At 41.3% G+C, this 16,124-nt stretch overlaps 1 protein-coding gene across 1 annotated transcript; it reads right to left on the bottom strand.

Annotated features, from left to right (window-relative positions):
* Window positions 1-24: 24 nt before the first annotated feature.
* sez6l2 (seizure related 6 homolog (mouse)-like 2) lies at window positions 25-14,676 on the bottom strand (the record flags this gene model as incomplete). Its single annotated transcript, XM_079746137.1, has 18 exons — window positions 25-89; window positions 300-411; window positions 2,021-2,138; window positions 2,605-2,643; window positions 4,129-4,320; window positions 4,752-4,946; window positions 5,306-5,500; window positions 5,704-5,900; window positions 6,859-6,997; window positions 8,292-8,486; window positions 8,802-8,965; window positions 9,500-9,683; window positions 10,306-10,491; window positions 11,438-11,630; window positions 12,138-12,295; window positions 13,317-13,493; window positions 14,110-14,196; window positions 14,637-14,676. 18 exons carry the CDS (start codon window positions 14,674-14,676, stop codon window positions 60-62), a joined length of 2,601 nt encoding a protein of 866 aa, XP_079602263.1. The 3' UTR covers window positions 25-59.
* Window positions 14,677-16,124: the final 1,448 nt, after the last annotated feature.

The following is a 16,124-nucleotide window of genomic DNA, read 5'->3' as shown; positions in this document are numbered from 1 at the left end:
ATGTTTTTTTTTATAATCTTTGTGGTTTGGAAAGAGTTTTGTTTCTCTCTCTCACTCCTTTAAATGGATACTTCATATTCTCGTGTATCCTGGCGAAAACGAGAAGAGAAAAACTGTTAGAGAAAGATACATTGGTTTTACCGTACAGATGTGATAGTGTTTTGGCATCATTTAATATTTGTCATAAACATTGATGAATAATCTAGCAATGTTTCAAAATGAAAAATACGTTATAAAAATAACAACCTACATAATGTGGAAAAATATTAATCTTCCATAGTATTTAGAGAGAGACTCACCCCAGCCTCATACAGAGGGTTGTTGAAATCGGACTCCACTGTTATCGGACTATAAGAGTGTGTATGGGAAAAGGTCTTCCAGAAAAGAGGCTTCCATTCCAGTCTACAGATGCTGCGGATTAAAGAGACACAGAGATGCAGAGACAGGAAGATGGAGAGACAGAGTGATTGGGAGATAGAGAGCGAGAGAGATGGAGAGAGAGAGATGGAAAGCGAGAAAGACAGAGAGACAGATAACAAGACAGTGTTTTTGTTTTAAGTTCAACACATTAAAAGAGGGCGTACTAAGTAAGAGGCCATTGATTGTCTATCGTTGGGAGGTGCTAAGGCAGCAATATGGATGAACAAAACAAGGAGATTTTTTGGTTGTAGGGCTTCATCATAATGGGGGTGTTATGTTTATGATTGCATGCACAGGTGTGGCTGAAGGACAACAGACAATGCCAATGGAGGCCTATCGGCAATCTGACTCCACGGCAAAGCACAAAGTGCAGCACAAAGTCTGACACAGTCACAATGAGATGGGGGGATGCATCGTCATAAAGCTCTAAAGTGAGGTGTAAAACTGGGACAAACAACAACAACAACAACATCAAAAACTAAGTAGATTAAGTTGAACCAACACATTCAAATCAATGCACCATTTACTGCTATTTACTGCAGATTATTTATTCACAAACATGTAATAATTTAGCAGAAACTTTAATCAAATTCATGTCTTTATTGAGCAGATAGGAGGGCTCATGCTCTAGGATTTCTGCAGGTAAATGGTAGACAATGAGATAATGAACCTGAAACTTTCTGCTGGAAGTGAAAGACCCTAACCACTTCAGTGGTTCAACTACCCTCCTTTAAAGACTCTCTAACAGGAATTGATTTTGCCTTTTTACTTTACATTTGATTTACATTGGACTTTACATTGGATTTGTTTACACTCCCACTGCAGGATAGGTTGCGTAATATCTATTTTAGAATTAAATAATGTACTCTGATTATGATGTTACAAATTATTTATTTAGTATAAGCCCATGTATAATAGTCCATGACATTATTTCACACTACAACATGTGTTTGTACATCATTGTATGTTAAATAAATTTGTCAATGTTGAATTGGGATCATACAACTTTGAGTAATTACATGCTCAGGTCTTCATTAAGTAATTAGTTTCAAATTTCATCACAGCCCTATACGTCTCGACCTTTATATATTGAACACTTAATTGATGCTCCAGCTGGTGGGAATCCTGAGTGAAGCTAAGAAGTTGTGGTATAGAGTAAGAGTGTATAGCAGAGCAAGCATGGCGTGGTGTGAGGTGTGGCAAAATGAACATACAAGCATGGTGTTAAACAGGCACGTAGATTCTGGTTGGTTGAGGCGAGCAGAATGACAATGGAGAGCGACCTTTGGATGAGCCAATGAATGATGAGGATCTGAAAAACAAGAACCGAAACCCTCAGAGGTTACGGCCCCTCGTGCATAATATTTAATAAAACGTATTTAAGGAACTCAATAATGACTAAGTAGAGCTAAAATCCCAACCGAAGTCAAATTAAACTCAATACCGCAACATTTTTTCTCAAGTTAAATTGGATAAAAAAACAAACTGAATGTTTTATTTGTAGCAACTTTCAATTATGCATAGGACAAAATGTTGACATTTCAGTAATTTTCGTATTGTTATGCAGGCACCTATTACTTACCCTCAAGCTGTTACTTACTTTGTATAATACATGTAAATTCCTCCAATCAGAAGGATGACCAGGATGATTGGCAAGATGATCGCCAAAGCAATGTTCTCGCTCAGAATCTGGTGAGAAGGTTCGAACGGCTGGGAAACTGGTAAAACAAACACAACAAGTAAACTTAGTGAAAGTAATCTCTTGTCATATTTTAAACTAAACACCAACTTAATGTTTACCCAGAGGTAGAAAACAACATTTGGTTGAAATCCAAAAATCGTTTGCTGTGTTTATTTGAAATATGTATATGCCCTTTTCGAAAAAAGAAAAAAAGATTTGACCTAAACGACTATGTTTTGTTTAAAAAAAGATTGCAGGTGTTGGAATCTTTCTGGAATCTTTTTAGAACGATCTGTTCTAAAATCCACTATTATCTAGAAATTCTGGATTTTTTTTTAAACCATTAATTAATCTTGAATGCATTACTTTGAAGCACACGAAACCAATATTAAGCACTAATGCAATTTTTGTGTTTGTTTCTTGTTCTCTTTGATATTGTTTATTAAGCATGACTAAAATGCACAATTACAGTTTAACACAATACATTCAAAGAAAACAATTACCTTCTAACTTGTGATCATCCAAGAGATCCTCGTAGGCCACTGGGTAAATACAAAGACAAAGGAAGATTTCATAGATAGATAGCCTTGTATTCACCTGAACCCCAGAAACCCTGCAGTGCTCAACTGACCCAGCTGCACCCCCAAACTGTTTGTAATTCCTTACTCTATACTCTGTACACTAAGAAACAATGTTGAAGCACTACACACCCTGCACTGGAAACCAACCAATGTCAGCCTAACACATGCATATCCCGTTCCAAATAGAGTTAGTAAATGCGTAGAGTCAATGTATAATACAATCTTTGCAGAAAGATGGTAGCGTAGAGTCAATGTATAATGCTATCTTTGCAGAAAGATAATGTTTTGGAACATTCTTCATAATATTACTCATAAAGCTTACAAGAGCATAAGTGATTCAATATGATGTATAAGAGATTTGAGATACATTTCTGTGTCGTGGCTACTGTTTTCCAGTATTGATGTTGTTAAAAAAAAGCAAAGTAAGGCAAGTCATATGGGACAGTGTGTTTGGAGTCAGTATGACTCAGAAAGTAAACAGCAGCTTGTTTCCAGCTGGGGGACGAGCCGCGTACGAAGACTAGCAGCGTAGGGCTGGGCATTAGTGCTGCACGGTTTGGTGAAAAAGTCATATCGCGATTATTGTGGACAATATTGCGAGTTGCGATTGCAATATAATAAACAAATGGTGTCATGAGTCTATTTGCTTGGTTATCAAGGAAAATGCACACAGATTACTGATCATTTTTAAATGATTCTTTCTCAACTCAAACATACAAACTTAAACTAGCATAAAAAATACAAAAACTAAAAAATGTGTACAGTACTGTTTTCAAAATAACAATATTTTACAAAATTAAATAAAAAAAATATCTTTCAAAATAAAGGCATTTCTGCTGTGCAAACTTGTTAGGTTTTCTACATAGTACAACTGAATAAAATAAATAGAATAAGTATAAGAAAATACATATTTAAAAAAAAATATATATATATATATATTTATTTTGTTTTTATTAAATCGCAGCTTTTTGAGGTTATACAATCGCAAAGGCTGATATCGCGATTGCGATTGCGATTCGATTACGCGATTGCGGCATTCAATATTAGTTAAAAATAATTAGCTGTAGTCATGAAATGAAGTTTCCAACTCATCCAGATACCCACTTTTAGAGTATAAATGAATTACGATGAGATGATATGCCCTTCAAATTATCAGTAAATAACTAGTTTCAGACTGAGATCATACTTTCACTTATTTTCATTTACCTCAATGTAATGAGCACTCGGCTCGGTTAGACAGTTTGGAATGGTCCTTTGAATTTATAAGCATGTGCTGATATTTATGGTTATTTTGTAAAATTCCCCATGATTATTAAGTAAAACTAACATTAAGGGTACATTACTTAACCATTTATTACAATAAGCATTCATATATAGCATGAGCGTGGGGGTTAGGGTTAGGCCATTAGTAAACATGATGCATTTGTCAGCCCTGCAGTGGCGTACCTTTACAAAATGGTGGCGGGCTGTTCCACTGGGAGGGGTGTCCTGGGATGCAGTGGATGATGACCTCACCCACCAGCTCGTAGTTCTCATAGCAGAAGAAGCGCAGGGTCTCCCCCGCCTGGTAACTGTGCTTGTATAGTGTCTGGTAACCGTTGTCGGGAACGCCCGGGTTTGGACACGGGTCGTACTTCACTGTTTCAAGGGACACACAGAGGGGACAGGCATGTTGTCAAAGAGAGGTAGAAGACGTTTGGTCCTCTGCTACAGTATGGCTACTGATTGGTTATGCGGAAACATGGTTGTGTGATTGATGGATTTCATTGCATATGAATTGTGACATTTTCTGTATTCTGTAGTGCATGAGGATTCCCTTTTAGGCTATGAAATAACAATACTATATAAAAAAAACAATACTACATAACAATACTACTTTGTCTGAAGAGCTGACAAGAAAAACGTAGTATGAAAAAGAGAACATTTATCTGAAAGTATAAGAGGCAAGTGTTTCATATTTTTAATTAATCCTAAATACCAACTGACATCCACAAATTAACCAATTATCACTTTCACCACTTGTGTGTGTATTTGCCCTTGATGGAAGAGTCCAGTGGGACAACACTTACAGACACATTTTGGGCTGCGGTCACTCCACTTTGGTGTGCCAGTGTCCCGGGCATGGCAGGAGATTTGGCTGGGGCCTTCCAGCTGGTAACCTTGGTTACAGGAGAAGCGGACTACCGTGCTGACCGCAAAGCCAGCCTCGGGCCTCACTGAGCGAGCTCCGTTCACCACCTCCCCAGGGTCAGGGCACTGCTGTACTGTGGGCCGGTGTTGGACATATATGTTGTTACTTCTTTATTACTACTTTACCATATTATCACTATAGTCTGGTGTTTGACATTCAAATCATGTAATGGCCAATACGTGTATTATAATGAAATTGAGCTGCATTACTGCAGAACGTTTAAGGCCATCCAAATGTATTTTTATATCAACAGAATGTCCAATGTTCTGCAATATACATTATTTCTGTCCCAAACCTTGTTCCTGGATTTGCATTACCCGTTGATCCAATTTGGAAAAATAACCCAAATTGCCCAAGCATGATTATTTTGCAGAAACAGAGTTTATGTTGCGGAGGGCAATTGTTTCACAACACATGAAACATAACTCTTACCTTTGACACACATAGGAGGACTGTTGCTCCATGAGAGATCCCATTGGCAAGTGATGATGTCAGAATCACTGATGTCATATCCTGGTTGGCATTGATAGGTCAAGACACTGCCTCGGACAGGGGTGGAATGGGAGGAGCTTATCCAACCAAACTCAATCTGAGGGAGGGTGGGGCAGGTGTCATTCGGCTCCACCTCTGCATTGACGAGAGAAAGAATATAAGAGGTGTTGATGCTTTCTGTTGTCTAATGCCTACTAAATTAAAGGATGAATTGTAATGAAAATGAATAAATTCATTCATAACATTGAATAGAAAATACATGAATCTTGTGTCCTGCTGGAGCAGGGAGGCTAACAGAACCATTTTGGATATCACCCTATGGATGAGCTCAACCATACCACGATAATGAATCAGGAACCCCTGGCTTAGGATGAAGCTGGAATCATCGGGATCGCTCTGGAACTGAATGGTGATCTCCGACCCGCCTGACACCACCTGGAAGCGCTCTCTGGACCCCAGGTACTGGCCAATCACGTGGGACATGAGGTCATGGCCATCGAAGACGGTCAGCATGTCATTGTGGCGTATGTTCAAACTTTAGGGGGGAAAATAACAAGGAGCTAGTTGAGAGTACGTTTTAAAAAGCAAAAAATTTTACCCTGTTGTTTTGGGCAAGATATTGGTAAGTAAAAGCTATAACAATACTTAGATACAACTATAAGTGATATTTATCAATTGCAAATCAAAAATAATTTTAAAGTAATTGTTTTCCTTATAGCACTATGCTTAAAAGCATAAGTATAATATTATATATATATATTATATGTCACAAAAAATAGCATCCAATAGCATTCACATATTATTAATCATACAGAGAGTACATTTGAATATAAGGGGCAAACTGAACATCATTACAATGGTTTTTGGATCGAAACAGCCAGCTAAGCTGTGAATAAATAAAGGATGAAATGCAGAAAAAACAACCAGAATTGCAGATATGATCAGCACGAAATTAAAAGTAATAAAAAAATAATTCCTGTTAGGGGCAATAAGGTCAGATTTCTGCTTGCTAGAACTATGCTACAAAGTGAATTTGATGTAAGGCCACTTGCTCACTAGATGTTTAAGTCATGAGCACAGTTCCCCGGATCCAACCCGACCTGCCAAACCCAGAACCCAGTAGACTTCCGATCAAATTTTTATTCAAATCCTATTTATCTTTCAAACCACCATCCAAACACCAACTTGTGTTCTGCTGTCTCTCATGTTGCATTGACCCAGCTGTATGTGGGCCCCAACACCAACAGAGCCCATGTCTACACTACACCACTGGTAAATGGGTCCAGATTCTTACGCCCTCACTGTTTTCCAAAGACCATCTGCCCTAAAGCTGTTTTTTTCCACATTGAGTTTATTCCTTAGTGTATTACCAGTCTGAAAGATGCCACAATCAGAAGCCATGGGATTTACCCGTTTTTTAAATTAATCTGCTTGAGAGAGTGTGGACAAAGACGTGTTTGTATCCAGAGTTTCTTGTGGATACCACCACTCACATCTGCACATCCAGCTCAATGCGCTTCTCCTCGTTGCCATGGATCTGCCACACACAGTCCTGCCCCTTGGAGTAGCTCTGTGGCCAATCAGGAGATAGCACGGTGCCTGAGGGCTCCATCAGGTCCCCCCCACACACAGCTGGGATGGGGAGGGGGGGGGGAGAGACAGATTAATTGGGAGATCCGGGGAGAGGGAGAGAGGGTGAAATACATACGTTGGAAGAAAAAAACAGTGGGAGAGAAAGAGCAACAGTGAAGAAAAGTAGAGTGGTTTATGAGAGACCCGGTAAGGCAGTAGTTCTCAAACTTTTTTTCTCAGGCCTTGGGTCAAAACAAGTGTCAGCCATCCAGCGCAGTGTGCATGAGTGTCATTATATTGTTTGTAAAACTAAAGGTTCATTGCTTACAAGTTAAGGTTATCTTGTGTTGACAGTGATGGTTCTGATTTTCCCACATCAAAACAAATTGTCTTTACACATATGCCTATAATTTCTGTTTTGCAAAAAGGCAATATACTCATCTTTTTGCAAAAAAGCGATATACTTCTTTTTTTTGGTGTGTTTGGATGTGTGGCAGAGTATGCGGCCCACAGTGGCATTAGGAATCCATCCGGCCAGTGGTTGATTTTGATGTCTATGTCCGTGGGAGGGTTAAAGTGTAATTCCGGCAAAAATTTAATCGAGGGTCTTTTTCGGCATGAGGACCCATAAAATAAGCCCTCCAGATTTTTTTTGCATTGATAATCGAGTGTAGAGCTTGCCCGCAAATGACCGGAGCAAACTTCTGCAGTAGCATGACTAGGGTCCCTACACATAAAACGCAGCATCAACAACTTAGTTAGCGTACCGGGAGTTTATTAAAAAGACTGTTTTCCAAGTCTGTGGCTTACCGGTAGGTCCATGTTTCCAGGAAGTCCACACAAGTCGATTACCGGCTACCGTAAATAATATAATCGAGGCGCCAAGAATGTAACTTAACAATCTCCCCTCTTGATAATGGGCTGTTTTTTTTTTGTTTGTTTTTTTTAATTTTATGGGTCTTCATGCCGAAAAATACCCTGGGTTCAATTTTCACCGGAATTACACTTTAAGCTTCTTGGACACTTATATATGGCACCATGATGTGTGTGGATATGTGGATGTGTGGCACAATTCATATACAACATCGCTCATTATAATGCTCCTGCACAATGACAGTGTTAAAACAGTATCACAAATCGTAGCCTTAGCCACAGGGATAACATTCGGATTCCTCCTTTCGCTAGATGCCAATCAATTCTTCAAATTGCACCTTTCACCAGGGCTATATATGTTTTGTTTTTTTTTGGCCCTGTTTTGCCTGGGAGAGTGTGTTTTGGCCGGGAAGATTTATCTTTTCAAATGGAAACCACTAAAATGAAATATTAAGAATAAAAAAAGTGAACCGGAGCTTACCCCGGCACACTGGCTCGCTCTCGTTCCAGCGCGGGTCGCTGGGGTCCACGCATTCGATGGAGCCTGATCCCTGCTCCATGACGAAGCCCGGGGAGCAGGCAAATGTTACCACCGTGCCCAGCTGGAAGGTGATGTCCGAACTGCTGAAGTTACCGTGGGGCATGTAGGGTTCCCAGCAATGTTCCCCATCAAAGGCTAGGGGGCAAGAGAGGAAGATATGAGGATAGATAGATTGGAGGGACATAGAACGAGATATGCACAGAGAGAAGGGGGGGTGAGAGAGTGAGAGAGAGTGCAATGTAAACTGCCTCTTAAGGACGTTGCTTTGGATAAAAGCATCTGCTTGATGCTTAAATAGTGTATTGGCTAAACTGACGCCTAAAGGTACTATGTTCAATCCCCAATGTCCACAGCCTAACTCTCTACCTGCTTCTAAATCAGATTAATCGAACAAAAAGTCTTCTCAAGAGACAGGTTCCAGAGGAGATGGTGGTAGGAGGAGGTGCTCACCCTCATAGCGCAGGGCAAGGAGCAGGGGGATTGAGGAGGAGTCTGTGGTCAGCTCCAGGTACAGCGTGGAGCCCTCGCTCACAAGGCCGCGCTCGGGTACGTCGTCCAGGTCCGAGTCGAACAGCACCGGGGCCAGAGAGCTGTTCCCGTTACGCACCAGAAGCCTGACGAGAGAGGGAGAGAAAGAGAGCGAGGATTTGGATTGTTTATAATGTTCTGAATATTTGTAATTGGATCATAACATGTAATATCTGTTCTAAAGCACTACGTTTTTAAGCAATACTTTTTATTATTTGTCCAATATCTTTGTTTTTGTTGAAAACAGCTAAAAGATGCACTAAAAAGGTTTTCAATTGCTACATTGACAGTATTTTGTTAGCGTTTGGTGCATCAATGTTCGTAAGAGTTTAGTTCTATATATGGTATGCATCTGTATTTAATGTCGCTGATCGTTTATGAAATGCATTCAGAAGCTCATTCAATACATTTAATAAAATCTGTCTGAGCTTTCATTGGCCTTTTTCTTTGTTATCTAATCTCAATCTAAATTTCTTGAATTTTCATCCAGGGATTGATAAAGTCTTATCTCATCTGTATTTGTCTTGAAAGTAATATAGGGCAAGATGAAAACCTGCCACCTTTAATGAGCAAACTACGTTCTGAAGCGACCAATCACAAAAGAGGAATCAACAACTCACTTATCCTCATCCTCATCAAGGGCTACCCTCTCAAAGTGGAGGTGGAGCTTGTGCCCATCCCGGGCCTCGATCAACCAATGGCAGCTCAGGTTGTTGCCGTTGCTATGGTTGCTGACAGATGGTGGCGGAGGGGAGAGTATGCGGCCCACAGTGGCATTAGGAATCCATCCGCCACAAGACACAGCTGGGGAAGAGTAGTCACATCTCCGGTTATCAGCTTTCCTTTGTCATGCCAGTACATGACAATAGCTAATAGAGGCAGTGAACTAAGACCTCATTATCTCTGGTTAACCAACAGATGTTGCTGTACAGTATGATAGCCCATTGATGGTATCACTAGCATGTTAAAGGAGCCATTGAGGACGTGTGTGTAGAACGACAGACCATGTGTCCAGATGTTTCAAGGTTTATCGTCAGATTGTAGACTTTACAGCGATGTTTCAATGATACAGATAAGTATACTTATTCTGTCCAGGGAAGGTCAAGTCAATAAATAAAAAGACAAAAATATGGACAGACAGATATCTATATCTATATAAGATATATCGATCTATCTTTCTATCCATCCATCCATCCTTCCATCCATCCATCCTTCCATCCATCCATCCATCCATCCATCCATCCATCCATCCATCCATCTATCTATCTATCTATCTATCTATCTATCTATCTAGCTATCTAGCTATCTATCTAGCTATATATATAGATAGATAAATAGATAGATAGACAGACAGACAGACAGACAGACAGACAGACAGACAGACAGACAGACAGACAGACAGACAGAAAAGACGTTAGCCACTGACCGACACACTGTGGCTCCGGCGTGCTCCAGTGAGGCTGCGTGGCGTTCACACATGTTGCGGTCTCATGACCCCTGACCTGGAAGCCGGGGTCACAGTGGAAGTGGGCCTGACCTCCTGGATGAATATCCGTCACGGTCACACCACCCCCTTCAGGGGACGCCGGGAAGGGACAGTACAGCAGAAAGGCTGTCCGGGTTTATATGTGGTGGAGAAAAAGGTTTTATGTATATTAAATGATTGCTACACATATCTTGGTGTGAAGTAAGACTTCACACCAAGATGTGTAAAAAGTTAAAATGAGATTTGACCGCCCTAAACCTGAGAGGATCCTGCCACATTTGAATGTCACGTACATGCCATAAGGATTTCACTTGCAACAAGCAATGTTAATATCGTATATGTGTTAGTCTTACTTGTCATGTACCATAGGAAAATAAGAGCACCTCAGAAATAATGACATTCTGAACCCATGCCCCAAATTAATTTCTTAGATGTCGCAGCCGGTGAATTTATCAAGTCCCTTTTTTTATCCATACACATCCCAGCCTTTACAGATGTCTTTGTGGTAGAATTGTCTTGTGCAGATACCACTTCAAAAACCCACATATCTATGATTAGAAACTGGACGGATCTTCACCGAAAGAAAAACATTTCTTTGAAATTGGTTGTCATGGAAATGCAAATACAATAACATCTGTGTCTTAATGGGTCTTCGGTAGCAAAGGATTCATAGAACTATCTGAAAAAACAATAAATACTTTATAATGTCTTATATACGGTGAATCCCTTTAACAGCAACTCTCAATAAGGGTTTGCATCTGCATGCTAATAAAACAGGAATAAATGGAACAGGGAAGGGAAATAATACAATCATTATAAAAATGTAATACACATAGTATTCAAAGTATGAATAATACAAGCATTTTTTTTTATTATTATTCCTAATCTAGTAGAATATCTTGTTGATGGTGGTGGTCTCTATATATATCAGGTCAATAAAAGAATACAGTTTCTTTCTGTGCCCCACATAGAATAACTGTATTGTATTTAACCCTGTCATATGGACACAACATTGTTATAATGTACAGAGTAGCAGGTAAGCAGAATCAGGCCTATGACAAAGCACATTTACCTTGATAGTGGAGGCTGAACATGCCGTGATTGGTCTGGCGGAGACTGCGATAGTGAATGTACACCTGGTTGGTTGTGCTGCGTATCACCTGTCCCTCCCTCATCAGGGTCTCATTGGCCAACAACTCTGGCCCCACCCCTCCGTATCCTAGGATGGTAAGAGACTCCTCTTTCGAGAGGTTCACTTTTCTCACCTAGAGATAGAACAAAAAGGATGTATCGAAAACACAGAGGTCATACTTGTGAAAGGCAGTTTGTTGACGTTTGAAAATCAAAACCGTATAGGGCTTCGATGAGCGTTGCAATTATTTATTAAAGACATTACGAGCAACAAGCTTTTACACAGACTTATTTCCAATAGCCGCCAAATATATATATTGACTGAAACTATTTATATTCACCATTTATTCAGCATTTTATCCGAAGTTAGTAAGAGTCAATGCATATTTTTAGATGCATGTCATTAATCAGCAGGTAGGAGGTTAGGCATCTCTCCCTCTTTCATATTGCGAGACAATCAGCCTGCAAAAACCAATCAACTAAGATTCTGTGGAAAAACAGGGGAAACGTAGGACCATTGACGTCAACGCTCCGGGATTGGCGTGTGGCATTGGTCAGATTTGGAAGAAGTTTATGAAGCAGTAGCTTTCCTATATTTGAAAATAGCCGGGCATGAAAACATGCCACAGTGAGCAAAGCACCTGTATCTCCACCCCGTATCCAGAGTACACGGTGATGCTGTACGTGCACTCCAGGGGAGTCATGGAGGAGGTGGAGGAGGAGGAGGAGGAGGAGGAGGCAGTTGGGTCTGGGGATTCCACAGAGTCCTCCATCCCTGATAGGGTGGCGTTGCACTGCACTGTTGCAGGAGAAAAGGAGAAGAGAAGAAGGAATCAGGACTTGCATGTGTGCATGTGTGTGTGTGTGTGTGTGTGTGTGTGTATGTGTGTGTGTGTGTGTGTGTGTGTGTGTGTATGTGTGTGTGTATGTGTGTGTGTGTGTGTGTGTGTGTGTGTGTGTGTGTGTGTGTGTGTGTGTGTGGGTGTGTGCGTGCGTGCCTGCGTGTGTGCGCCGTGTGCGTGTGTGTGCGTGTATAGATGGGCCTGGTATATAACAAGGCTCTAAGGCAAATCTAGAATATGACAGTTCAATAGAATGTTGACCTTAGCTTTATAGATAGTTAAGACGCTATAGAGTAAAATAATTAAAGACACAAAACATCATAGAAGCCAGAGATTATTCATACCAGTTTCTCGATAATGTAGTGCTGTCATAAATAAATAGTAATTTATTAAGCCTTAAACGAAAATGTAACCTTTACTATTTTGATGTCCCTCTTTGTGTTTGTCTATACAGTTTTCTACTTTTCAACCGAGCCCATGAGGAACTTTGGAAAAATGCCAGCTTTTCTGACAAAACAGATTTCCCATGAGCACCAGCCTGTAATTACAAAGATCTGTTGAAGAAAACTGAGAGAAAGTAGCTGGTTTGGAAAGCAACTGTTCAGTTGCTTGGTTTGGTAATTTATTGGTACTTTTGGCCTTGAAATTGTGCCATTTTCCAGAAAAACTACATAATTAGTGTGGTGACATATATTGGTGGGGACTGTGAATTATTCAGAATTCATTTGTTTTGTGTAAAAGTGACAAAACCCACAAGTCTGTTGAGGGTTAGCGAGTGAACAAAAGGATGATATTCACACAACTAATCAACTATAGAGAAATAGGCTTTCAAAAGCAGCAAATCAGCGGTAGAGGAAGTAACTCATGAACAGAATATGTTTCTGTGTTGAATAGGTTGAGGAATAACGCAACACTCGAAAATAAGATAGCAAGCTAACGCCAAAGCAGTGCTCTGGTGTGACATTAAACGCGGGTTACCTGGCGAATGCATGGTGGTGATAGTGGTGGTGGTGATCAACGTCGTGGTGGTCTCCTCCTCCACCGCGGCGGGCGGGGAGGAGGTAAGGGCCGTGGTGAGCACCCCGGGGGAGATGGGGGTGGTCTCAGGAGGGTGGCCAGCCCCAGGAACCGCCTGCGTCGGGTTCGTGGTCGTACCTTGTGTTGTTCACAGTCCCGGGTACACAGTTCAGGCTATACAACTGATCTATAGCGATGTGGTGATGTAATACGGTACTGTGCTGTAGCAGTACTGCAAGGCACTGAACTGAAGTGTTGCTCTGTTTTACTGTAGTACCTTTAATGTAGTACTTTACTGTTGTACAGTGGTACTGTATTGTAGCACTGAAATACTCTCTACTGTAGTACCGTTCTGGACTGCTGTACTTTAGTACTGTGCTGTACTGTGTATTATTGTGGAACTGTAGTACGTAATGTAGTACTGAGCACTGTAGATATGTAATGTAACAGTGAAATACACTGTACTGTTCTGAAGGGCTGTACTCTAGTACTTTGCTGTGTATTACTGTAGTACTGTAATGTAGTCGTGCACTGTACAGTAGTACTGTTTTGAACTGTAGGCTATCTAGTAGTAGTACTCGATCTAGAATAAGTAAAGTACTTCAAAGCTAGCATAAGTATCTTATATCTAGTATGAATACTATACGTATATATCTTACTCCGTTGGGGGCTGTGCAGCAGGTCTGTTATGTGTTACCTTTAGCATTGGTTCTAATAGTATTAGTAGTATGAGTAGTATAAGTATGTATCTTACTGCGTGGGGGGCTGTGCAGCAGGCCTCCAGGCCCGGAGGAGACAGGACTCTGGGTGGCTTCGCCCTCAGGAGTCATGAAGCTCATCCCTGCAGAGCAGGGAGACAGAAAACATCAGACATGAGCAGCACGCCAAGACACAGAGTAACACACAACCACACACACAGACATGCACATTCACACAGTCAAATACCTCCACAGACAAACACCCACGCACATACGGTCACACACAGACAAAATAAACTCCAAACGGGACATGCGTGAAATTTATATACAACCACAAACACACCATTCCCAAACACGCACATACACACAAACACACATGCGGAAGTACACACACACGCACGCACGCATACACACACACACACACCCACACACACACACACACACACACAGACACACACACACAGAAACACACATACGCACATGCACTCGTAAATACAAATACACATACACACACATACACACACAAACACACACACACACACACACACACACCTGCACATACACAAACACAGTGTTGGTTTACCTGAGGCAAGGTGCAACATGGAGAGAAGTAGCAGCAGCATGGCTGCAGGTGGTAACAACCCCGTGGCTGGTGGTGAACCTCCTGACCTGAAGGAGCACACGGCGAACAAATCATGCTCAGCCGTTCCCTCATCACGTCCCCGTATTCTCACATCCCTCATATTCTCACGACATCATACAGTTCCAACTCCATTGCCATTCAATTGAAGACACAGGCAAGAGCATACACATACACACACATACGCCGGAAGGCACACAATCACACACACACATACACACATACACACACACACACACACACACTTGTTTGTATTTACCTATTAAAAAAATAGGTATATGTACATATTATGTCTTTATAATCTATGTAATGGGTTGTCATGGGCTGCAAATAAATGCAATGCCATAATGTAGGCCTACTTATAATGTATAGATACAATGCAACGATATAGAAATGTCTAGCTTAATTTTACCTTACATCGAATTGAGTATAGGTTTTCGCAGACATATAGGCTTTAATTGTTTCTATTTTTTTTCTATTTTGTTCATACATTACAGAGTTCTTCTGTATAAGCTATTATCCAATACGTGGATACAGAAGCGAGGTAAACATAGCCTTCTCTGAATGTGTTTAAATGTGCAGCGCTTTTCCTAAGGCAATTCTTGCCACAAATTCTGCATTGATATGACAGCAGCGGCGCATAATTGACAACCGTACACCTTCATGTGATTGAAGTACGTGTCATTCCCATTGCTTCATACTTGCTCGCCCGTCGTTGTTCGCTATTCGAGGCGTTTCCTCGACGAATATGCCAGCGTGGTGTGTGTTTGTGTGTGTGTGTGTGTGTGTGTGTGTGTGTGTGTGTGTGCGAGTGTGTGTGTGTGCGTGTGCGTGTGCGTGTGTGTGTGTGTGTGTGTGTGTGTGTGTGTGTGTGTGTGTGTGTGTGTGTGTGTGTGTGTGTGTGTGTCAAAACGATCGGGGTCTATGCAAAGGCAAGCGGCAATTCGCATCCCGGCCTTCTTTGCATGCCGAATCAAGTCCACCCTTTCTGAACATCGGTATTTCAAAAATTGCCTCCATACGATCTCGATACAAAAATCAAAAGGTGATTCCCCTTACCTCGACGCTGCAAGGTGAATGTTGCGGCTCTGCACTCGGAATGAATCCTGTTGCTTTAGGCCTCAGAGAAGATATGACGGACGTCAAGATGCTTGGAGCTGGATACCGTACGGTTGACGCATTCGGTTTCTAGTGTGAGGGCATTCGTGTTGCTGCTGGAGCTCCAGGTGCGCCCTAGTGGTCGTAGAGCGTCACTGCACAAGGATTGGCAATGTTCCAGAGACCGTGAGGAGCAGGCGCGTTTAAGAGAGCTGTCTACCGAGAGAAAGTACTGAAACACAAACCACTTCAAGTGTGTCCCACCTATTAACAAGGTAATCACAACGGCGACAGCGTCTTCTGCTTGTTTGCTGGTTGCCACGCATGCCGAAG

The sequence above is a fragment of the Pollachius pollachius genome, assembly GCF_949987615.1.
Source record: "Pollachius pollachius genome assembly, chromosome: 11".
NCBI lineage: Eukaryota > Metazoa > Chordata > Actinopteri > Gadiformes > Gadidae > Pollachius > Pollachius pollachius.
Note: the sequence above shows the minus strand (reverse complement) of the source record. Positions and strands in the feature narration are given on the sequence as shown.